At 37.0% G+C, this 27,025-nt stretch overlaps 1 protein-coding gene across 1 annotated transcript in view; it reads left to right on the forward strand.

Annotated features, from left to right (window-relative positions):
* Positions 1 to 3,002: 3,002 nt before the first annotated feature.
* The window catches only part of LOC132111516 (EH domain-binding protein 1-like), a 126,187-nt gene continuing 102,164 nt past the window's right edge, over positions 3,003 to 27,025 (forward strand). Inside the window, exons 1-2 of the mRNA XM_059518889.1 lie at positions 3,003 to 3,410; positions 4,724 to 5,188. Coding sequence (XP_059374872.1) covers positions 5,085 to 5,188 — 104 coding nt within the window. The 5' untranslated portion in view covers positions 3,003 to 3,410; positions 4,724 to 5,084. The remainder of the gene's footprint in view (positions 3,411 to 4,723; positions 5,189 to 27,025) is intronic.

Raw genomic sequence — 27,025 nt, forward strand, 5'->3', positions numbered from 1 at the left:
AGTTTTGCGTATGGGTCTGTCACTTGATTAAGGAACGAGTCAAACTCGACCTGAGACCCGAAAGACTCATGAGATGAACTAATCAATTCTCTTTCCGGCTCAAGACTGCGTTAGTTTTGCGTATGGGTCTGTCACGTGATTAAGGAATGAGTCAAACTCGACCCGAGACCCGAAAGACTCATGAAATGAACTAATCAATTCTCTTTCCGGCTCAAGATTGCAGGTGTGTTCGACATCGGCTGCGGCTGGATGCAACCGATCGGCGAGAGTAGCCGCGTGCAGGTGGGGAGGAGCTGCAAACGGAGATATGAAGCCGGACACGTTGTGGCTCCCGTAGTTTGCTGCAATTACGTCAGTCATGGCAGATCACATGGCATTTGCTTACGTGATCGCGTTTAAGATGTGTGTATAAGTGGTTTTGGAAGGGTGTCTTCCAAGACAAGATAACATATTGGATATATAGGCTACTTTAGCAGTATGACATGGGTGTTTCTGCTAATACAAAATGATAAAAGTAACCTAAAAAAAAATTAAGATGAAGATATATATAAGATGAAGACGACATAAAAACGTATTGAACTGTTTTAAAAGTCCATATGAGAATTTCTGAAACTAAAGTCAACTCGCAATAAACTTGAAACGCACGTCATCGGTGTCATCAGTGAATCCAGCCAATCGTGGATCAGTTGTGTCGTCATCAGAACCTGTGCAGCCGCTCTTCAGAAGCTGCGCTGGATGAGTTCTCCGGCTACTCTCGAATTACTCTCGCGGTACTTTGATGGCACACGTCACAGTCACGTGGCGTCAGCGCTGTATCAAGTCGGACAAAATTTCTAACCGGCATGCACTGCTTCAAGTCAGCCGACGATCGGTTTGCGCAGAGCTGCATGAAGTCGAACAAGCCTTGCGTTAGTTTTGCGTATGGGGCTGTCACGTGATTAAGGAATGACTTAAACCCGAGGACTTCTTGTCAGATAAGAGGTGAGGCGAGCTAATCACAGACTGAAGACCCAGGTAAAGAAGGATTTTTTTTCTGTATCTTATAGCATTTTAGTTTTGTATTGTTTTTAGTGTGATCAACGTTTGCGTAAGTACTAGATGTGTTGGGGAAGTAACACATAACATTTTCATTACATTTTGCTCAAATGAACGAAATGAACGAAATGACTCGAAAAAAGATTTGTTCATTTTGCTGAACGAGACTCAAAAGTCCGAGTCGGTAAAATGATCCGAACTTCCCATCACTACCACACATTCAAATTTCCAGAATCCGCCTCTACTTCAATTTCATTGGTTGAATCTGTAAACCAATCATTTTCCTTTCTGCCCTCAGAACATGTTTGAGTAAGTAAAACTCCCATCTGCAAACTGCATACTCATGCCATGCCAAGTCTGGCTTTGTGAAGATTTCATTGATTAAAATGTGGGAATATAATTTTTTTTTAGTATTGTTTTTTTTTTTTTGTTAAAGTCATGGGGAATTCGTGGCCTAGTGGTTAGAGAGTTTGACTCCTAACCCTAGGGTTGTAGGTTTGAATCTTGGGCTGGCAATTATACCATGACTGAGGTGTCCTTGAGCAAGGCACTGAACCCCCGACTGCTCCCCAGGTGCCGCAGCATAAATGGCTGCCCTCTGCTCCGGGTGTGTGTGTGTGTGTGTGTGTGTGTTCACTGCTGTGTGTGTGTGCACTTTGGATGGGTTAAATGCAGAGCACGAATTCTGAGTATGTGTCACCATACTTGGCTGAATGTCATGTCAAGTCACTTAAAATGCCTGTTTTATCAAAGGAAAAAATTATAAATTTTCCTACATCACAGAGGAGCTTCTTTAAAATCTAATTTTTTCCAAAATGGTGTTGGCAGCTCCTGAGCTTATAAAGCAGAAGCCTGACAGGTTTAATGTTGCCTAGCACATGTCCTGAAGTGTTGGCAGCCTGTAAAAAGAAGGATCTGATCTATAGACTTCTTGAGTCTCTGTCTGACACATGGCAAAGGTGTTTGATTGGGTGTCTTTCTAAGAGCTTTTGGCACTGTGACACTGCAGACATGATGTTATAACTCTCTGTAGACACTGTGACTGCTTTTGAGTAGAGATCACAACCTCCTCTACCCTGCACGCCCACATCTTCACATCTTCAGATACACATACACACACCCGCTCATCAGGGAGGAAACCCGTCGCAGGCACTCGATAAGGATCTGGAGAACTGGCAGAAAGAATCCGTGTGAGCCCTTCCCTCCACTCACAGACATATGTGTCTTTCCAAGAATGTTGGCTGCTTCAAAGCATTTTTTGACACATGGTGTGTCTCTCTGTAACAATAAGGACTGATGTGCTGGCATCAAAAAGCTTCTGATGAACAAATACATTCAAAGAATATAATGAATGTAAAAACACAGAACGTTACTTTAAAATTTAAAATAAAAAAATAAAAACTTAAAGTTCTAATCTGGTTCCTCTTCAGACAGAAAAATAAGTACTTTAACTTTTTGCCATTTGGCAGTGGAATCAGACTGTCTCTTGCACAAATTTCTCCATGTTTCTCTCACTTAATTTTTCCAGTTTTTTTCTGGAATTTTTTTTTTCTGGATTACTGATCTGATTGTTTTAAAATAACACTAAATATTACATTACATTAAGTAACAAATATATTGTTTAAAAATATCTCTTTCACAAACAGTTTTTTGTTTTGTTCCAGCATTTTTATTTATTCACAGAGTCACAAACCCTACAATGATAATAAATATTCCAGATAACTGAATTGCCTCATATTTTCATTACACTCATATTTAATACACTTTATACCTTTTAACACATAGAAGAGGTTTACATTACTTGTGTTCCTACTCAACTCAGTTTGCTTGCTCACACAGGCGGGTTAAAGAGCTCTGATAGATGTCTCTCTTGACCAATAGGAGCGCTTACTGGCAACAAAAGCGTTAAGAAATGTCATGAATATGTAAATATTTACGGCCCCCAGCCAATGAGAGACGCGTGGGGGCGTTTCTCGGAGACTCGGCACAGATGTTTGACTGAATGTGGGATTGGTGAGGAAAATGATGGAGTCTTGATTCGTTGAGTTTGTGTGTGTATACGAAAACAGCGCTGGAATTTCCTCCTTTCGACTGGGAAAACCACCACTGCTTCTCGGCTTCAAGCTCCTTTGTTTGGCTGTTACCGGTATACGTCCAAGTATCCAAGGGATTTCTGTTTCGCTGCCGCTCTTTTCCCTGAGATAGCCTGCCTGGCTAAGGTTAGCCTAGGCTGCTAGCGGAGCTCTATGGGAATATCCACCCAGAGCGGCTCTTTAGCTCGCTAGAGGGCTGAATGCAGCCACGCGCCTCCCGCCGCAACGGGCGCGTTCAACCGGTACTGCTGCTGCTGCTGCTGCTGCTGCATTATTCACGCGGTGAGTGCGGGAATGCGACCAGGATTTTAATGTAATGTAGTGATGTTTGTGAAATGGTCTCTGCAATTGCAGGGGTTTCATTATCGATTGTTGTAATGGTCTCTAAAGCTACGTATTTATAAAAACACTGTGACTTTAAAGAAGATCTTTTACTAGTAACATGAGAACATCTATCTTGAGTCTCTGTAGTCAGTTTGACAGCACTGACAGTTCATCAGTTTGTTGTGTGTGCATGAGGATATGAGTTGTTTTTACAAGCCTGCATGAATATAAAACTATCATCTCGTGAATGTTTGAACAGCAACAGTTGTGAGCTAAATTAAAAGAAATGGATGAGTTATTTGTAGACAGTCCAGGACAACTTTTGTACTTTTAACGTCAGCTGTGTAAAGTCTGACAGAATGGAAAAAAGAAAGACTGGAAACAAACTGATTGTCAGTCTGCTTGATATTTACTGAATAAGAATAACACGAGAGAAAGTGCTGTTGTACTAAATATTTGCACAACTGTCAAAATAATGAAGGGTAATAGGTGTCTTGCTTAGCCCTGACTGCAATGTAATTCCTGATTGGACTCTCTTTTTAGCGTTTTGTTTTTATTAAACACACACAATGCAATTGACAATTTTTTTTTATAAAAACATTGTTATTAGGCAAAATTATATCATCCTTTCACTAGAATGCCCACTTTCCTTGGTTCTCACAATAATTGTTCCCATAGGGATCAAAAAAGTTTCATTAAAAAGCAGTAACAAATCCAGCTACCTACTAGATGAATGAGAACATAAAAAAGGTACAAAACTGTGTACTTAAAGGCTTTAATAAGGAAATAATTACAATCCAATGAAGCATTGTGAGTGGCATAATCGAATCAAAAATGGGTAAATATAAAACTTTTGATTTAAATAAGTTATGTATATAGAAACTGCATTCTACCATGTGCAAAATAAAATGCACCAATAATTTTTGATATACAGTATCAAAGTTTCCAGGTCTTCAGAATATTTGTAACTGGTCTACAAGATCTAATCTGGCTGACTATGAAATTTGGTTGCACAAATAAACAAAGTCAGCCAAATCTCTGTTTCCTGATACCATCACTTTCCATTGCCTTGCACAGATTACTGATAGGAATTTTTTGATACTGGTATGAATTAGTGCTTTAATTAAGAATGGGGTTTGGTAAAATTAGTTGAAACTGACAGACACTAAATGCAGAAATCTGAAAATTAAAAATAAATGAGTTAATGGAAATCTTTTGGTGCAACAACCTTTATCACCAAGGTCTAACCGCCTCTCTCTTTGTCTCTGTAGGTTTAATGACACATGGAAATGAGGAATATTGGATTACCATGCGCTGCTTATGTGTATTTTAAGGGATTTACTGTACAGAATGAGCTCTGTGAGAGCTGTCAATCACCCCGTTGGATTTAACATTTCATGCCATCATGCAGATCTGCGATCATCCACACTAATGTTTTGATGGCAAGGGATCTACGTGTTTTTTCCGTTCCTCTACCTGATTTTAAACCCCTTAAACATCAATGAATGCACAAAAGCCGATTTTGGAAAGATACCTTTGAGAACTTTTCCAAGGAAAGGATTTGTGAGGGGGTGGCATCAGAACACGACAGTATTTTAAACAAACTGTCAATTCTTTAAAGAGGAAAAAACCATGGCTTCGGTGTGGAAGAGACTGCAGCGTGTTGGGAAACATGCTTCCAAATTCCAGTTCGTCGCCTCCTACCAGGAACTCATGGTGGAATGCACAAAGAAATGGTGAGTTGTCACTGCTTGCATGTCTTGCGCGTGCCGCTACTCATTTCCAGCCCAGCTTGTGTGTCTGTGTGTGTGTTTGTGTGTGTGTGTGTGTGTGTGAGCGAGCGCGAGCACCGGCTTCTGGAATGCTGTGTTGGCCCGTGATGTATCTAACGGCGATGATTTATCCATTCCCCTGGGCGTCCCTGTGTGTAGGGAGAGGCTGGCAATTTGCAACATTACTTTTCCATCTTGTTTATTTTCTCTTCTCTCTGTTTAGGAATCATGCACCATGAGTTGTATGAGATTTGCTGCAATGAATCCTGAAGTCTCCTTCCCATGTTTCAGCAGATAGGAAGTAACTCCAATTTGATGTAGTGCAATGTTAAACATACATATATCTTATTATTTACAATTAACTAGATACAAGGCAGAGTTCTGTTTCTTTGTATTTTACATACACACTTCGTTGTCCATAAATTTAAAGCATAATCATCAACATTTATCATGTTTACGTGTACATTTTTTTTTCTTCTTAAGGTCCATATTTTTTCCAATTACATTTTGTGCAGTAATTTAATAAACCTGTTGTTCTAGAATCTAGACTACAGCACATAATATAATGTGGGTCATGAGGTGCTTTCACCTTTTATGCTCACATCTTTTAATGTTTGGGGTAAAAAATTAATCCTTCTGTGGATACCTTTTATAGTTGCTGTGGATCTGTGGGTGCCTTCTAAAAATCTAAATGTCATAATTCATTCTTCCAGAGAAAGAACAGACTTTTCTCTGGTGATTTGCTCCAATAATGTTGTCCACATAAAACCACACTTTTTGTATAATTGACTGCAAGCTTGCATTTAGGTCTGCCTCCATCCAATCAACAACCGATGGAAAGAACAGCTACTTTCTTTTTTTTTTTTCATTTTTAATAGTCTGTTAAATTGGGATGTACATCACAATTCCAAAGAATATATCTGTGGCTACTTCCTTTTCATCACAAGTTTAACATTTTACATTCGGTCCCAGTCTTGAATATTTGGTTGCATCCTTGCTGCAAAGTATGTTCACAGTGGAATGTTCCTCAGAGGTTAAGGTCAGGTTGTGGATTATGCTGTATTTGGGGTCAAGTACCCAGCAATTTCTCAAGTTTTCTTTGACAATGTTGCCTTAGGAGTGTGGGATTTTTCTGAGTTTCTTGTAGATTTCCGAAAAGAGTGTAGTTCTGCAGTCATGGTGATTGGCAACACATTTAGTTCTCCAAACGGGAAACATAACTCATATTTACCCAGCTCAAGTGTGGATTGTTTCTGGGCCCTGGAGGCATGCGTCTAATTGAGTGTTTTACTCACGGGTTTGACAAACACACTCCTGAGGTGTTTCAGATGTGAATGTTTCAGATAATGGTATGGTAGAAATGCACTAATGTGGGTTGCTAAGGGCACTGCTGTGAACTAAATGCCTTTCTGTGGAAAAACAATATTTCTTAATCAGGTTTTAAGACCAGAAAGCATTCTATCTCTCCCTATCTATGTGTGTTTTGGATGCACAGACTGTTGTCTACATGGTGATGTGTGGACCAATGCAGAGTCAGAGCGGAGCTGGCATTGATGAAAGAGCATTATTCACTTACTGACAAGAAGCTCTAAGGCGTTTGTGCCAGGGAGACATTAGTGCCTCAGCTACTTGCGTGTGTGTGTCGGCTACGTGATCTCTGTGCTTTGTCGTTCGTCTGTCCAGTGTGCCATTGTTCTGATGGAAAGTTTACCACATTTGGTTTCAAGTGGAAACAGCTCCCTAAGCTTGAGTAAAACTCAATTTCTCCACTTTTTATGCAGAAAAACCACAAGCATTTGTTCTGAAATGTAGGGCAGAAGGAAAATGTGTTCATGGGAGGAATGAAAGGAGGCGTGAGTCAGCAAATGAATGAAGAAATTTGAAGATAAAATCATTTTAGAAGATTAAACATAGCATAACGCCTCCACTGGTTCTGATCCTATATGGATACTATGATTATAGTGAGTTGAAAATATAGTGGATGGAGTTGGTTCATGTAGGAGATTTGGCTCTGATTCATCAGGCTGAAAGATGGGTTCTAGTATTTCAATCTTTAACTTCCCCAGAGTTGTGTATGTGTGTGCATATGTTATTAGATTGTTGATATCCTGAGAATGTCCAGTGGTATTATTTATCTGTAGCCAGATAAGCTGAGCACAACAGCTCTGCCAGACACATACTGCAGGGTCAGCGTCCAGTCAGGCCCCAGCCAACACCTTGGGCAGTGTCTTGGAAGCATGCTGCTAGGATACGGGACACACTACGGCCTCCTTAGGTATCCCCGGCTGTTGATTCAGTGCCTTCTAGAATGTTGGCCTTTGCGGTTCTCTTGTCCCTCGGCAACATCAAATGTTTATTAGATGAATCTTTCAGTGTCTCTGGTGTAAAGTGCTGTTGTGTAATCCTGCCGATTCCCACGCATCTATAGACGGTTTCATCGGGCGCACACGCCTGGACCTAAGGTAACTTCCGGTCTGTGTTGTGTATATCGGTCTGCCTAGCGGTGCCGTCTACAAACGCAGTTAAAGTCAAGGTGATGAGTAGACTGAAGTTGGGCTCAGGTGGTTGTGCTGTGGGATGTGTTTCCCATACATTTATTTATTTTTGGAGACTCGCCACAATTTTAAAACTGATCGATTTTCAAAAAGGCTTCGTTGAATAAACATAACGTTACGTACTGCACGTTTAATAATAATAATTCCGTACATTTATATGTTTAGATATATAAACGAGGCACAGGTGTTTATATATCGCTGTATTTCTGAAGGAAGACTTGCATGTTAAATGCTTGATAAAGCAGCGTGTGAGCGTACCAGCTCTGCTTTGTTTACAGCTGTTACTGGGGAAACCTCTATTTCTCGCGATTTATGTCTGTGCTTTAAAACATCTCCTGCTGGCAAATAATGAATTTGCATTTTCATTAAGTCCTCCTGATCCACGCAGCAAACATATTTTGTTTGTTATCAAAAAATATCTACTCCAGAGGGATTTGGCTGTTGTTATTGATTCTATTTGAAAGTCTACTGGAAGTTAAGTTAGGTCCGCAAAAGCGCGCATGCGCAGTAACATTTGTTTATGTTGTTACCGTTGAAACCGTCTATAGCATGGCCACGGTGGTGTTTAATTACAGTGGAGAATTGCTGCAGTAAGATGCAGAATATGTATAGAAGAATAGAATTTTAATTTAACAGTATTGTTTACTTTCTCAGGAGAATTGCTGTAGAAATTCAAAAATTGCAAGGGGAAAAACATTGTACAAAATACACACTACTGTTAAAAAGTTTAGAGTCATAAAAAATACTTTAATAAAATACTTTTATTAAAATGACAGTAAACACATTTATAATGATATCTATATCATCACAATAGATATCTATATCAAACAAATGATATTCTGTGTATTTTAAAGAATATTTATACTATCCACAAAAAAATGTTTTCAGCAATGATGATAATAATAAGAAATGTTTTTTGAGCACCATATCAGCCTCTTACAAATGATTGACTGGAGGAATGGCTCCTGAAAATTCAGCTTTGCTGTCCCAGGCTAGGACTTAATTACATTTAATATAAGAAATGTTAAATTATAATGATATTTTACAGTTTTACTGTACTGTTTTTGCTGTATTTTTATTTATCAAAAATAAGTTGTTGAGCATAAGAGACCTCTTTTATAAATATCTTTTTTTAGTTCACCTCCACTTCCCTGCAGTATACATAGATTTACACCCAATTTTCATTTGTTTTATGTGAGTTTCTCCTTTATGTTTCTTTAGGATTGTAAAGTCAATGTTTCCTATGTAAAGCTTTGAAATAATGATTTGAACCTTTGGTTTGTTTTGTAAATGATTGTGAAAGTATTTATATAAATAAGACTTTAAAAGTGTGTAGACAAGGTACTATTTTATAATTTGCAATAATATTTGAATACTTTTGGAAACACTTTTATATCAAGTATAAATGGGTCTTTATATATGAAAAACATGGGGTTCCTTTGGAAGGGGTCCTTGGTATCAAAAGAAACCCCTGCTGTCTATTATTGCAGCAGTAATGTGTAGCTGCTTTAGGCGATTGGCGGAGGCAATCAGCTGCTTATGCTTTCAGGCCTGGTGCCACGGGTCAGTCCGACTGGAATGAGGAAGGGAAATCCTTCAAAGTGCTACAGCAACCAGAACTAAACTCAGACCTTTAAAATCCCAGCATGCTTCATGTGGTATTTCTCTTAGCATTAAGCCTAGCATTATATATTTCAGTACTGTCAAGAATCTCATCTTTATTGGTGTTATATTTGACCAAGAGACATATTGACACTGAGTCTGGTATGATGACTACAAGAATTACACAGTAACTTACAGCGGACTCCATATTTTCAATTTCAACTTAAAAATATTAATTGAAAGATAGGTAGATAAACATCAAACTCAAGACCTTTAGACATCCACACCTTTTTCATTCCCATCTTTTTTCTGGAGAGGTTGAGAAAGGAGGAAATGATTGAAGAGAGGGAATGCAGTTTAGAGTGTGAAATAGTTTTAAAACCTGTCAGCAGAGGAACGAGACTAGAGGTGCATGTTTAAGTAGATCCGTTGCACCCTTTTGCACTTTCCGACCTGACCTGATGTAGGGATTGGTTGAAAATGAATAAAGGTTGAAATATTATATTAGAAGTTGTACTTATATTTTTTTGTAAAGTTATCCAAAGGATTCATTAGCTAATCAAAAAAATGAACATTAGATTAATTATTTATTGTAATAGAAATAATCGTTAGATTAGTCGACAGAAAAAATAATCGTTAGTTGCAGCTCTATTATACAGTAAATGAAAAGATGTCATTTTATTAGGCTATTGCTGCAAGTTTGTTTGTGAAATTGAAATATAACAAAACTAAGTTACACAAGTAAAAGAAATCTCTTTGTATGAACAAACTAAGGCTTTGTCTGTGCTCATTCCATGTAAAACTAGAGACAGCCACTGGATTTGATCCAAACGAAAATGCAGCATACATGCAGCATGATGAATAGTTTTTAATCTAAATTAGACAATAATTTGTATATGTATATAACAGAGATACATTCAAATAAACTCCTACTCCATTTGTATCGCGATTTGTTTGTCATCTTAACCAATTTGAATTGTCACATATTTGAATCGATGTAACGGTTATTGTTACGTCCCTAGCCTGATGTGATTCTTTTGATTCCTCTTAACAGACCTGTACAGCTCACATGTGATCCAGAGTGCTAAACTGAGCTTAGATTATGTCTTACTTTATTAGAGCGAATACAAAACAATACTGAGCATTAGGGGTGTAACGATACGATGTATCGATGCTACACGTAAAATGATGATATCTGTAGTATAAATAGGCACCTTATTTTAACACTGTCCACATTTTCACTAATGTCCGTCTATGTATTACCGGCAATTAGGGCTGTAGGTATCGAATATTTTAGTAATCGAGTATTCTCCCAAAAATTCCATCGATTAATCGAGTAATCGGATAAAATGTGTTTTTGCTTAATTATATTGACGCGATATTGATGTGCGCATGCGCAGTAAACCCGGGTAGGAAAATCTGACGGGTAGGATAAAATGTCAGGACACCGGACTTTTATTTTGACGGGTTGACGTACCTTTACAGTTCTGTGTATGTGATGTGACGCTAGTTTTACTTAAATCAAATGGTCAAATGCTCATGAAGTGACTGTCAGAGCAGTTCTGGAGATGTTGTTCATGTGTTCACGTCCTTATTTAGTGAGATGACAGATGCTGAATTCACCGCGAGCGTCACGCGCGCTTCAGTGTGTGTGATAAAGGAAGTCGCGCTTCTGCTCCATTCATTAACAGAGACACACAGAACATGCAGGATTTATATTTAAATAGACTGTCCGGCTTAATATTTACAGATATTAGTCCATATCGTGATTTGATGTAAGTGCAATGACCTATTTTTGATTAATTCATTCAAAATTTGGCAAATTCTGGCTTCGAGGCAGAGGAGTTTGCCTCGATCATTTTTTGTAATCGAGTTACTCGAGTTACTCGAGGAATCGTTTCAGCCCTACCAATGCATGCATTCTCATTCAAATTCACGTGTTGGGATAATAAGAAGCTTTGGATAGTTGAGGGAATTGTCGAGAGCTTGTGAGATGTTTTCAGCGCACAGTGGCATGCGCAGACATCAAGAGCGTATGCAGACAGCCACATCGACAGCGTCCTAATACCTTATTGAGCTTTCTTCTGCTTTTTTGTGCATTGATGGACAAATACAGACCATATTACATCAATGTGCGGCTTGGCGAATATCCTAGTAAACACTGTCAATTAGTTCTGTGTCTTAACGTAAACAGTTAAGAAAGAAAATGTGTATTAGTATATTGGATCTGTGCTTGCATTCTTAAAGTAAAAGCAGACTAACAGAAAACTTCTGTCAAAGAAAAATATCTTTCAATGATTTTGACTGAACAACTTTTATAAGAATTAATTTATATTTAATTTATACACTGAAGACTATGCAGTGTTATTTTGATTATTACATGAAAATTATTACTGAAAATGTATTTGAGATCTACCTAAAAAAACTGAAAAGCACAGTTTATTTAATTTGTGTCTTTGTTATATAATATTTATTTTCTACTATTGCTTGTAATTTGGTTATCTGCAGAAAAGGCTTTTAGTGCTGTGCCCATAGGAGCTCAAAAATTCTCAAATAAAGTTTTAACAGCTTTATTTTTGGAATTGTTTTTTTTTTTTTTACATTATATTTTTCCTACAAATGGAGTACCTCGTTTGTGTTGTTTGATAATCTAATAAACTGATTAAGAAATTGTTGCATGTTTAAACGTGAAGCACTGTATAATTTTGTTCCCATTATTTAGGCCTAATTTGCCTGAAACAAGAAACGAATAAAATTAAACTTGCACGATTAAATCTTTGAAACTCTAAAGAATGGACGGATTAATAAAACGTCCTCATGATTGAACTCAAGTTCTCTAATTATAATCAACAAAATTCACACGATGTAAGAGCTTTAGTAATTGACAACTTAAGTGATTTTAAAGTAGGGCAATAGCATATGGCCTAAAATAAAAATCCCAGATTTTTTTTTATTTTAGAAAAAAAATCTGATTTATGATTTAAACTGATTTTTAAATCAATATTCAAATGACGAAGAAATTTTACAAAACAAGTTTTAATATAGTTCTTTATCATTCATTTAGCAGTTAAATTTATAACTGCAAGATGATAAAAAAAAAACAGTAATGTTATTACCTTAATGCTGGAAAAACCTTTATTTTTATTTATTTATTTATTTAATACTAGCCCATTAAAACTGGCAGCTCAGCTGTGAGTCAGTGTCATGGACGGAGGACCTGTTAATATATTTTCTAGTTTATATTCCCATCTCGTTATGCCGCTGGGTTAGTTTTTAGTCTTTTTTTTTTTTTTTTCTTATAGACTGTTTCATCGGGCGCACGCGCCTGGACCTAAGTTAACTTCCGGTCTGTGTTGTGTATATCGGTCTGGGTGCAGTGCCTTCTACAAACGCAGTTAAAGTCAAGGTGATGAGTAGACTGAAGTTGGGCTCAGGTGGTTGTGCTGCGGGATGTGTTTCCCATACATTTATTTATTTTTGGAGACTCGCCACAATTTTAAAACTGATCGATTTTCAAAAAGGCTTCGTTGAATAAATATGAGTAATGTTAAGTACTGCACGTTTAATAATAATAATTCCTTACATTTATATGTTTAAATATCAAAACGAGGCAGAGGTGTTTTTATATCGCTGTATTTCTGAAGGAAGACTTGCATGTTATATGCCTGATAAAACAGCGTGTGAGCGTACCAGCTCTGCTTTGTTTACAGCTGTTACTGGGGAAACCTCTATTTCTCGCGATTTATGTCTGTGCTTTAAAACATCTCCTGCTGGCAAATAATGAATTTACATTTTCATTAAGGCAAACATATTTTGTTTGTTATCAAAAAAATATCTACTCTAGAGGGACTTGGCTGTTGTTATTGATTCTATTTGGAAGTCTACCCGGAAGTTAAGTTAGGTCCACAAAAGCGCGCATGTGCAGTAACGTTTGTTTATGTTGTTGCTGTTGAAACCGTCTGTAGAACTTATTTGTAAATAGAGCAGTCACTGTCTGTGTCTACACCGGACGCGAGAGTTGTCATCTGTGCCCAACAGTGAAAAGTGTTCTAAACTTGATGACATCACACTATAGTGTCAAATCATCTGAACACAGTGTCAGAACATTTTGTCATAAACAGAACGAGCATCAGTTCACTGATGGGGATCATTTTTAGGCCTAAAAAAAAAAAAGTTTGGTTCCGGTTGGTTGTCAGTTGAGGTCATTGGTCGGTAGGGATTTATTTTTTTATTTATTTATTTATTTTTTCTCCAGTGGCAGTTTTACACACACACACACAAACACACACACGCGCTGATTTTAAATGTGTGTACCGGTACTTTTACGACAGTGATTCTGTATTCCCGTTTAAAGTCTGTTGTTGCCATAGACACGCAAAACGCACACACACACACAAAAAGCCTTCGCGGGAGTTTGACAGGCGATCTCATAGTAGATTAACATGGAGGATTTGAACTTGAAAAACGGAGTGTACAGACATCTTTTTGTAGTCAAACATTCTTTGTTATGTTCATTTATGTGGTTTATTTGATTTTGATGCTATAAATTAACTAGAAGCAAGAGACGATCAGTTAGTTTTAACTGATGATCTAACTTACAGCGATCTGTTCGACACATTCAAGAGCCACAAAACGGTATTTATTGTTTACATTTCTTTAAAAAATGACCACATTTGAAAGGTGAAATAACCAAATGAGACTTTGTTTCATATTAAAAGTAAGCTGGTAATGTTAATGTCCTGTCTGTCAGCATGTTGTCAGTGCCCTCTCTGTTCCGCGATATATTGTTTACTCCCCCCTCCCCCCGTGTTTCTCTTAATGTTACGATTTCCAAACCTTAAGTTATAGCTCACTTTAGGAATTGACAGTTAAAGGGTTTTGATGCAATACTTAATGGTTTTTAACGGATTACTTAAGTGTAAAACAGCATTTAAAGGAAACTGTAATTTAATTAACGATGTGTGAAAGACCGTTCTTCCCCAGTCTCATAAAATAAATTTGGGTCGCACATAAATTGACAGGGTCGGTCGGAAACCGGAACCAAACAAATTTTTTTTTTTAGGCCTTAGTGTATCCATCACTGTGTTCTGTTGTCTTCTGTTGGATCGCTCCACTTGTGTCTGATGTAGACCTGGCGTGCGTTTTTTATTGTTTTATTTTACAGCCCTGCTTGTTTTAATGTTTTTATTAAATATCTGTATTGACTGCATGATCATATTATGCCATGCGACCTACAAAAGTAAAGCTTGGCGAGTCGATCAACGAGCATTGCTGCAGGTTGATTTTTGGCGGATGTGCTGTGCTTGTGTTCCTGCGGTCGTCTTCATTTCGTCGGGTGAAACATCTCTCTCACTCGCAGCAGAGTCTGTGAGCAGCAACAACTTCCCCTCCGCGCGCACTGATACCAGAAACACGCTCCGCCTTCACTCCGTGAATAAAGTATTTCAGTATGTTTGAAATGTTATGTTCATAACTTAGCATATAAAATAATAATAATAATAAAACAAAAATTACAGGAGTGTTTCAAAGTGGCTTAAGCTATTTGGTTTAAACTTTTTTCCCTATATCACATGCCAAACTAATAACATTGTAAGCATTACATCTTTAATTGCTGCTTTCTGCTGTGAAAATTTTGTTTGTGATGAAAATAACAGTACATCTTTGTCAGTTATTTTATCTAAACAGATCGATTAACTTCTTCAAGATTTCAAAATCAGATAGCATGCTGATAATGTAGTAGCACTGTAAGATTACATTTGTTTGAACGCATTATTGCGAAAGCGATTGCGTGTGAATCTGTTTAAATCATGCTTTAACCCGAAAATAATCAGTAAAATAAACAGACAAACTCTTAACATCCCGCTCGACTCTTGGAGTCATTGTAACCTTATGATCAAGCTATAACTAAATATGTTTAACATGAATTCTTGCTGAATATGCAGTTATATTATGGGCTGTTGGCATGAATTGTACTCGTGATGGAGCGCTCTTGAAGCGAGTGAAAACCACGACGCTCATATTCAAGTGTTTGTGCAAAATATATTAATGTGCATTAATGACAGGGAGGCGCCGTCTCATCACTTAAATTTTTTCCTGATAATGAATTTATAATTTTTTAATTAACATAATATCGTGGTGTCTCACATACATTAAAAATATATCTACAGAAAGCGTGAAATATTTTTTAAACGAAAACTAATTGTGTAATCTGTGAATGTTGCATTTCTCTCGTCGGAGAGAGCCAGCACTGTGAATGTCATCCTGCATCCGACAAGAAAACATTTGTTTATTAATAAATAATTAAAATGTCTCATTTTCCACAATTATTAGGCTACTTCTGCTTGTGCTTTGTTGCAAACTTAATGCATGTGCTTGAGCGCTGAATATATTAAGGTTTGATTATGTATATTTAATATAAACCTCTGATTAGTTGAATATAACAAACAAACGACTAGAACTAGAAAAATCTTACGTGGGAGCAGACCATTTTTTAGTCTATAACCAAAACAACAGTCCTATATAAACCAGCTCAGCAAGTGAAAGCCTCATAAGACACTGTCCATATGAAAGAGCAATTCACACCTTTATCTCGACCCCCACAAGTCACACATAACTACCCCCCAAAACCCAGCCCCCTCCAGCTGAACTGAATTTTTGGCTCTGAGGAACTGTGTGTTACTGGGCTGAAACATGCCTGCACTCAGCAGCACTACTCTTTGTATTCATAATTTTCTCGCAGCCCATATTATTATTTTCACAATACCATAATGATAATAACAAATCATCAATTAATAATTAATCATTCTTTTACGAAAATCATTGTTATTTGTGATCGTGGGTGTTTGGGGAAGGCTTTAAGACCAAGCGGAATACTCTGTTCCCGCCTCACAGCGTGCGGGACTCGCGCTCAGTGATGCCGCTTCACTGTCTGCGGTTTGACTTTACTAAATCAGATTGAGGCGAATACAACTTATTGATCATGAGCCCAACATTTAGCAAGGCAGGAAAACATTCATTCTAATGGAAGGAAGAAGTATTTCATTGAGCTAATGCTGAGAGAGAGAGAGAGAGAGAGAGAGAGGGGAAGAAAAAATATTGATGGAAGAAAATCATAATTAACAATATGTGGAGTAAGTTGACCGCTGCTAACGCTGAATGTCTGGTAAACGACTGCTGTTTCCAGTGAATATGTGCACGAGGCACCAGCGCGATCAAACAGCTGAAACAAATAATACTTAATTTTTGGTCACACATAAGGTATAATTCAAAAATGCAAAGTGTTGGTAGTTTGAAAAATATTAGTTAATACTAATTATTGCTAAATGCTGGACCGTTCCCATTTCACTCTGCATATGGAACCTGAAGATATTTTTTAAACCAAGAATGAACTGAAATGAAAATGAAATTAAAACATTTAGCTTATATATATTAGAGCCCGACCGATATGGATTTTTGGGGGCCGATGCCGATATTAACTCGAAAAGAGCCGATTTATAAGCCGATATTTTGATTTTAAAAATAATCTGGATATTAGACCCATTTCCTATAAACTGCATTTACACAACATTCAATAGCAAAATATCTGCCTGTTCTATGTATGTGGGCTGTATAAACCATTTTCCAGAATGGACTATGTTAAAAAAAAAGCCTTAGATTACAGTCTCAATGACTAAACAATTGCACATCAAAAGTATATATTTTTTAATGATCAAAAAACAGTCTGGTTTTAAACATTTAACACTTTTACTTTCTTCCAGTTGAAGCTGGTTTTAACAGTCTGTGTGTTTACTGTAAATAAATTATAATACTAAAGTTAAAGTATTTGCAGAAGTAGTCCCACACTTTGCTGCTACAGCATTCACCTTTTTCAGCCATCTGTAGGCAGAAAGAGAGACGGAGAAAGAATAAGCATGTGTATTAATAATATCACCATGTATCATTACTCATGTCATCATTAGAATTATAATAATAATAAACTGGGATCTCCTACATAGGCAAAAATGAAAAATATATATATATTTTTTTATTTGTCAAGCAATAGGTATTACCTACTTATATTTAACAATATTATTTCAACATTTTCCTGTTATGTCTGTAAAGCTGCTTTGAAACAATATGTAAAAAAAAAAAAAAAGCGCTTGTTCAGCTCACATTTATTTACATGTCCCCTCTGGTTTAATCATTTCTGACGCACCTACTGTAGTTACTGTAACTACACTATATTTGCTCTCACAGACACATTCACAACAGACCCGTATATCTTCTCCTCTTCTCTTTGTGCAGTCTGAATCAAAACATCGTCTTGCCTACTATTACCGGAAGATTACGGAATCAATTCGAAGTTGAATGGTTAACGTTAGTGTCATGAACACACCGCTGTCAATTTTGAGAAGAACCACCTTCAAACAAGTTAATAGCAAGCATTTAAGGGGCCTGCTAAAAAGGAAGCTATTAGCGTTAGAGTAACGTAACCAGCCTGAATTCACCAAATTGTTCTCTGGACCTGAGGGTAGCCTCTTCTTCCTTGCTTCTCTCTTAATTCTCATCAGCAGGACTAGCGCTATCGCTCGCTTCTTACAACGGGACAGATACACGTTTGCTGCTGACCGAAAGGAGGAGGAACAGACTATGAAAGAGCTCCCGCTAAACGTTTTTAAAACCCCGCCTACGCCATAGCACAGCGCAAATCGCGTTGTATCTGAAGGGCAACGCTGAACCGGCAAGCGCCGTGCATACCGCGTACTGTGTGAAAGGCCCAATTACGCGGTAATTATGTGGGAAACACACCGCAATAAAATAAGAATAAGTTAAACGCTAACGTTATAGTTTGACCTCCTATTAACGTTCGCGCTCTTCCACTGATAAACATGGTATTAGCTTTGTGGCTAATCTAATATAGCAATGCATTAGCAGCTGTAAGTGATGTTACAGAATATTTAGAGCTGCAGAGCTCCCTCTGGTGGGCACACTATGCAACACTCATAACATGAGTGAAGCATGAGAATCTATGGCATAGGCGGAGTTTTAAAAACGTTTAGCGGGAGCTCTTTCATAGTCTGTTCCTCCTCCTTTCGGTCAGCAGCAAACATGTATCTGTCCCGTTGTAAGAAGCGAGCGATAGCGCTAGTCCTGCTGATGAGAATTAAGAGAGAAGCAAGGAAGAAGAGGCTACCCTCGGGTCCAGAGAACAATTTGGTGAATTCAGGCTGGTTACGTTACTCTAACGCTAATAGCTTCCTTTTTAGCAGGCCCCTTAAATGCTTGCTATTAACTTGTTTGAAGGTGGTTCTTCTCAAAATTGACAGCGGTGTGTTCATGACACTAACTTTAACCATTCAACTTCGAATTGATTCCGTAATCTTCCGGTAATAGTAGGCAAGACGATGTTTTGATTCAGACTGCACAAAGAGAAGAGGAGAAGATATACGGGTCTGTTGTGAATGTGTCTGTGAGAGCAAATATAGTGTAGTTACAGTAACTACAGTAGGTGCGTCAGAAATGATTAAACCAGAGGGGACATGTAAATAAATGTGAGCTGAACAAGCGCTTTTTTTTTTTTTTTTACATATTGTTTCAAAGCAGCTTTACAGACATAACAGGAAAATGTTTAAATAATATTGTTAAATATAAGTAGGTAATACCTATTGCTTGACAAATAAAAAAAAATATATATATTTCTCATTTTTGCCTATGTAGGAGATCCCAGTTTATTATTATTATAATTCTAATGATGACATGAGTAATGATACATGGTGATATTATTAATACACATGCTTATTCTTTCTCCGTCTCTCTTTCTGCCTACAGATGGCTGAAAAAGGTGAATGCTGTAGCAGCAAAGTGTGGGACTACTTCTGCAAATACTTTAACTTTAGTATTATAATTTATTTACAGTAAACACACAGACTGTTAAAACCAGCTTCAACTGGAAGAAAGTAAAAGTGTTAAATGTTTAAAACCAGACTGTTTTTTGATCATTAAAAAATATATACTTTTGATGTGCAATTGTTTAGTCATTGAGACTGTAGTCTAAGGCTTTTTTTTTTTAACATAGTCCATTCTGGAAAATGGTTTATACAGCCCACATACATAGAACAGGCAGATATTTTGCTATTGAATGTTGTGTAAGTGCAGTTTATAAGAAATGGGTCTAATATCCAGATTAATTTTAAAATCAAAATATCGGCTTATAAATCGGCTCTTTTCGAGTTAATATCGGCATCGGCATCGGCCCCCAAAAATCCATATCGGTCGGGCTCTAATTCCAATATTTAATAACACATTGTTAAAATTGAAAGTTGCAACTGTGTTATTTAATTAGCTAACATGAACTAAGACTTTTAAGATTTTTTAACAAAGATTAATAACATCTATATCAAATGTAGCTATTGTTCATTGTTTAGCTGTGCATTTATTGAATGAGCACTATGCGATGTCCGAACTGATTACACTATATTTTATGTATTGCAGTGTATTTTATGTAAAATAATTTTCTATTTTTAAACTGTCTTAAGTTCATTTTAAGTCAATTTTTAAATCATTTTCATTTTCAAGTTCTTAAATTGCTTGTTTTATTTTTGTGATTATTTTTCGTCATGACTTTTTTTTTTTTTTTACTTTTTGAATTACCATTGTGTACGAAATGTGCTATAAATAAACTTGCCTTGCCTTGAATGTTAATGCATTAACTAAGGTTAACTAATGAGGTCTTACTGTAAAGTGATACCTATTGGTTTTTATAGTTCTTTTGAACATTAATGTGTAAAACATTTAACTTTTATATATTTTTCTGTATTGCTTTATTGTTTTAAATGCTTAGTTATTTTTGTTATAAGAAAAAAAAAGTTATTTAACCTGTTATACTGTATTATGACCACTTTTTAAAACAAAATTTCAATACCGTGATAATACCGTATACCGTGATAAAAGCATTATCAATTAACCGCAACAGGAAAATTTGATACCGGCATATCCCTAAGTGTGACTAATAAACACGCGACTATGGTAATATATGGTTTATCTGAGTCCTTATTATTATTATTTTTTATTATCGGTTTTAGGGTCACGGTTCGGTATGTGCTATGTCCAGGGAAAAAAAAGACTATGGTTAAATAAAAAAAAATAAAAAAAAATAACAAATAATCAAACTAAATGCAACAGCACAAATAAATACAATAGAGCAAAGATAAAAAATAAACTGTTTTTTTTACAGGTGTTTCAGGTACAGAAACTTAAAAGTAAACAAATGTAAAATAACTGCATATTTCACTGTATAAATTAAAGACCAATCCTTGTTGAAGTTACAAAAATCTATTCAGTCAAGAGAAGTGAGTGATTTCCTTGTCTTTTGTCGTTTAATATTAAAAACACAGACAGCAGGAATAGACTGCTGCTGAATAGATGTTTGCAAGGATAGTCACAAAGACATGTTGAAATTTTATTTTGTGTTATTTTGTCAGTTCAAACGCAAGTCTAGAAAGAGAAATCAATACTTGTGTGGCACGCAAATTCAACATTATTGAATCATCTTCAGCGGCATTACAAAAATAAAGGCCCAAAAGTAAAGGAACAATCGGGTCACCAGAATTGTTTAGAAATGTACATTTTTAAGGGGGCTTTCGCAATTTTGGTGCGCACATGGATTCGTTTGACATCAGAGTTTGGTTCGTTTCGGTTATATTCATTTTGCTGTTTTCTGCATGCTCCATTAACTTGGATATACAGCTTTCACTCTGATGATGCAAACGTACCCTGGTTCAGAGCAAAAAACATGAACACAAACCAGCAGGGACAGTGCGGGGGGGAGCAATTGAACTCTAGTTCAGAACAGGTAATTTAACCAAGTGTGAAAGCAAACTTAATATAAAAAGCATCTAGTAATGATAATAATCAATCTGTTTATAGAATATTTCTTATACTAGTTTATTGAGTGTAGGCACATTTTAGGTTTATTTCCTTATAAGGGTACCAATCGACCTTCTCTGTTTTTCTCTTTTTCTCTCTGTTTGTGTGTTCATGCTCATTGGATGACTGCATCACTGATTGCCGTTTTTCATAATGACTTCAATAAAACATGTTTTATAACTGACTCGTAAACTTGAAGGAATATTTCCATTACGATATAGTGGTGAAGGAAGTGAGTGAGTGTGTGTGTGTGTGTGTGTGTGTGTCTGTATCTGTGTCAACGATCTGACAAATAGCCTAAATCGGAGGTAAAATGTTTCTGAAATAAAAAAAACTAAAAAAAAACTAGAAGGCAGCAGATGGACCTGCAAAATAATTTGTTGCAAGTTGGGAAAGATATGAATAAATATCTGTTGGGCTGAAACAAAGAATTTTAATAATAGATTATTATTTTATTGTTTTAAAGTCATGATGAAACGGAAGTTGTGATTAGGGCTGTAACTTTTGAGAAAAATCTAATTTGAACAGATATCGAATATCATGCAAGGTATTGATGATTTTTTTAAGGCCCCCCCCCCCCCCCCCCCCCCCGGGACCTTAAAAAAAATAAAAATAAAATGAAAACACCGTATCCTAATGGGGATTCAATCACAAATGTATTAACAGTGAGTCATAAACAGGACTATCTGGATTATAATTTTTATTACTTAGTGTTTGAAACAGCAAGTTATCAACTTAGAATATCTACTTATATGAAGTGGCACTATGCATATCCCACAACATTAGGCTATATGAAAAAAGAAAAAAAAAAACGATTCAGAACAGGCACAAATAATAACGTGACAACTTAAACATAGAACACACGTTCGGAGCGCACAGACGTGTCTGGCTACTAGCTATTATTCGCTTGATTTGGTCATGGGCCTACGCTACAATACGTCTAGAGTGCCCTCTACTGGATAAGATGGTAAAGAATTAAAAAAAAAAAACGGTCTAATCATAGACTGTAAAAAATGGGCTACACATGGCATTTTAAAAACCGGATATTTTATTTATAGTTCGATTATGGATATTTCACGTCATGTTCGAATGCATATTTGAATATCGAATAAAAAGTGACAGCCCTAGTTGTGATGTACATCTGTATTGTGATGTACGTCCAAATGAAAATGTAGGGTGGGAACTCAATCCATTGGTTGTTGAATTGGATTTAGAGGTGTGGGAGGCAGATCTGAATATAAACTTGCAGTCGATTGTAAGAAAACGGCGGAATTACCGTTAAAAAAGTAAAAATAAAAAAAATCTGAATTACATGATGAATAGTTCACAATAAGATAAATATGATGCATTAAGAAAATAGGTTGATTTTTCATTTCATGCCGACTTTAAAGGTACAGGTTGTAGGACCTGCCACTAGAGGGCGCACTACCTAAACAATAACAATCGCGTGGTTTGATGACGCTAAGAAGGAGCATGGAATGATGGGATTTGTTGTCGCCTAGGGATGGCGAAAACTAAAAAATTTCTTGACCGACCACCGAGCCTCATTAGCCGGTTGAAACCGGTTAACCGATTAGTTTAAAATATGGTACGCTATTTGAAATAACAGCCATTTCGAGCCGCGCCTGCAATTTCGCAACTCTGTCGCATCTCTCTGCCGCTCTGCCTCCCGCACACACACACACACACACTGCCACTCACGTCACTTTTTTAAAATCCCCTACAGCGCGAAACATGAGTCCCGCAAACGCGGCGCCGAAGAGCTTGTTGTATGTAATCGTAGGACAAATAGCTCCTTAGTTTTAAATGGTTTGGGTACAAGGTGATCGCTTTGAAAATAAAGGCGTTTGTCTAAGCTCTAGAAAGCCCTCACCGCTTACAAAGTCAAGGGGCAGCATGTCTTTTTCAACCATTCCGCATATCTTTTGGGTAATAGTCTCTGAGCGCTGTTTGTCACATTTCCTACCTGCTAGCATAGATGACTCGGTAGGTTGGCTTTGGCTACCTTTCTCACCCAAAGAGGCTTGCGGGTGTCGTGTTTTCAGGTGATACATCATAGATGATGTGCTGCTACTATATTTAAGCACTGTATCACACAAGTTGCAACTTACATCTGTCTCATTCTTTTTGGTGAAATGGTCCCACACACTACTTTTCTTTGCACGCTTCATCCTGTCGTCTGCCCTGGCTCTAACTTCGAGTGTTTTAGCCTGTTGCCTTTACTTTTCGCAAACCTTGTGAGCGCGCGAACCCAAACGCTGTGACCTCGCGCCAAATGTTTTTATTGGTTTATTAAGTACAAACAGGCGAGTTATGAAAAATTGAGTGTGAGGGATAATTTGTTCACTTAACACAAAAAGATGAGGAATGAGATGGCTAACTGTAGTAGCGTATAGTCCACTGTCTATAATAGCCTAATTTAGATATCACTTTTTTTTTTAAACCGACTACCGACAACTTTGACCGGTTAACGTTGATACAGTCAACCACCGGTTAAACTGTCATCGGTTAACATCCCTACTTCTACCCAACCACTGACAGCCATCAATCAGACGGAAAGATAAATCATGGATTTAACATGAGTTCAACGATTTGCGCGAGCAGATTACATACAAAGTCAATGCAAAGACGTGATCAGACTATGGATCAGATGCATCCTTGTGTGGGTCTAGAGACGCGATCCCCTGCGTTTGCCGTGTTTTCCCCATAATACTTATCTTGTTGATCGTTATAATAGCATACGTTTTCTGTAAAGATCAAAACAACTCACCGGTCGAGTAAAACACAAGCAAGATCGGCATCTCTTTCTAGTTAAAGTTTGTCGTGAAGCTACTTCCGCATTTGTTCACGTCACTGTTGTCATGTGGTTTCTATGTCAGTAAAGGCGGTAACAAAGGCTAACTAACGTCATTGACAGGCGACTGCACTGCCTCATGTCACTGTTTAGAATGTGAATTTTCTCATGATTTACAAGTAGTTGAAAACATTAGAGACATTGTTAGTAATCAGCTGGACAAAATATATAACACTAGCCTAGTGGTTTCTGGATATTTTACTGCAAATATCTTACAAATTGTACCTTTAAGTAAAAAAAAAATTTATCTGAAATTACCTTGAAGAAATGAAGTTGACTTTGAAAATGCTTGGACATCCTGCAATGAAGTCAATAAGCCATAGTTACAATTCTCTGTTTTGAAGGGCATTTCTTGTTTGAACTGTTTCTTATAGGAGTACAGTGAATTTCATGATAATCAGTCAGACATTGCAAAAGCTTTCAATTTAGTATTAGATTTTTTTACTTGTGTACTAAAGACAATTTAAGACATGTTTACTCTCTCTTTATTCTAAAAAATAATCAATACGAATCAATAACCTTCTCATCTGCCATCTCTCTCTCTTAGCCGTATGTGTGTTCCTGATCTCCCGTTACAGGCTTTTTAGTGTGTTCATCTTCATATCACTCTGTTCCATTAGCTGCACTCTCTTTGTCTTGCTCTCTTTGATTCAGATGTCAGAGATCAAATCAGAGGGGGATTTTGTGATTGACAGCATCACTGTGTGCATTCGTCACAAGTCTTCTTTCCTTTGTATTGATGGAGCTGTTCATAGCCTTGAGATGGTTGTGAAAATCTGAATTGTAATAATATTTTTGTCCATCCGTTCTAAGTCAGGATGTGGTTCAGTCTGTCCACTCCACTTCTCCTCTTGTGGCGTATCATCACTTCCTCACCCTCCCTTTCCCTGTGGACAGAGGAACAGAGGCAGTAAGGTCACAGACTGTAGGAGCTGGCCTTAAATGAAAAGATTAAATGTAACCATGTGAAATTAAAGGCAATAACTGCATAGTTCTACAATCCAGTTTTTAAATTTGGTTTTAAATAAAAAAGGTCTTTACCAGTGAGACTAAATAAAAGTATGCTATATAAATAAATTATTCCAAAATTTTAAAATCAAATAATGTTGGTGCGAATAAAACAAAGATGCAAATTGTTTCATTTGTCCAATAAAAAAAAAAAGGGTAATGATTCACATCTATATTTTTTTTCTTGAGCCAATGAAAAATAACTCAAGATAAAAAAAATATAGATGTGATTTATTACCCTTTTTTTTTTTTTTTTTTTACCCAAATTTTTTTTATTGGATGAATGAAACACTTTTTTCCAGTGTGCTACAGCAGGTGATTTTTAAATCAAATTAAGTCGATGTAATTTTAAGGTAAAATAAAAATAATCATCCTATACAGAACTGACGTTTACTTCTGACTTTTCAAACGTGTATGTAGGTTCTACTTTCAGTTTTGTCACAGTTTAGTCTGTTTCGTTTCTCATCCAACACGTGAGAAGTTGAGCCGAACATCCCTTCACTGTCTCCGATTGTGCAGGGCGCAAACAGGTACAGTACGCTTGCGCAGCATCAGTGAGCGCAGGAAAGGGGCTCTTATTTGTGCCTCAGACGTGTAGCCCTGCACTTCCAGTGCTGATCGGTTGCCCGTGTCCTGCGCACAGATTTCGAAATGCGTCCACACAAATGACATGATAGCGAATGATTACAATGTAGTCTGTGCACGCGGGTGCATTTCCGGAAAAACCTACCGAAAAAAGACCAAAAACCGTCCGATCGCGTATTTTAAGCAAAAAACGTCCGGTTCCGATTTATGGCCGGTCAACCGGTGCATCCCTACTTAATTTAGCCAGAAACACAAGGCCTTAGTAAAGATTTGATTGATTTGTTCATCGGGCCGCTTAAATTCACTCAATCATTATAAGTAATAAACATTCTTAGTCAAACATTTAGACCTCTACAGTTGTGCAATCTGTAAATTAGGACTAACGAGTGCTGCTAAACACTTGATACATTCAGTTCACTGTTGACTCATTTCTTTTAAGAGCATTGCATGCTATGTTTGGAAGTCTTATACGGTTCTTGTTGTAATAAAAGTTGTGAACAAATATGAAGACTTAAATTCTCAGAGCAGGGTTTGACAGTCTCGGCCTCATTGCTCACACTTCAGATGTTAACAGGATTATAAAATCAAACACCTGCCATCATGAAAAAATTAATAGTAGGGTCTTTGTAGAGAACGGTAGTTAAGATGGACCTTGAAAGTGCAGTCAAAAGACTCTCTGGCTTTAGCAAGCAAAGTAAATCGTAATGTATCTACAGCTGCATGACCTGTAGCCACACATTCAAGCTAAAACAACTGACCGACTTTAAGGATCTGTGTGGTAATGGGTCTGAAAAATTAACTGTACCCTAGGGAGCCCAGAGTCTACATATGAAATATAAGAAATGAACCACGAAATGAGTTCCTAGGTGTTGTTCTTTCTGTTTCTGGCTGAATGTTGGTGGGAGTGCAGCAGGAAACAGATTGAAACAATAACGATACTCTGATGTAGTTCTGTTGTACATGTACTGCTTGTGTTTAGGTGTTCAGATAGGATTCAGTGATTGTGTGTCTGCGCTGGCATTGGCTTAGAAACAGAGCAAGTCTCTGGTTCTTTGACATATGCTGACTACCTGCATATTTTAGATATTGTTTTGTTCAATAAGTTAAGAGTGTGTATATCTAGGGAGTTCTGTGCTTACAGTTGTTCTTCTCTCTGTTTTTTTTTTTGTCAAGTCAAAAATGTAGCAGCGTCTTCTGATCAATGACAGAAATTAATTTTCTCATTACAAGAATTGATTTCCTGTGGCTTTTAAAAACTTTTTATACCTTATTAGTGTCATGTTTTATGTCAAA

The sequence above is a fragment of the Carassius carassius genome, chromosome 31 (genome assembly GCF_963082965.1).
Source record: "Carassius carassius chromosome 31, fCarCar2.1, whole genome shotgun sequence".
Classification (NCBI taxonomy): domain Eukaryota; kingdom Metazoa; phylum Chordata; class Actinopteri; order Cypriniformes; family Cyprinidae; genus Carassius; species Carassius carassius.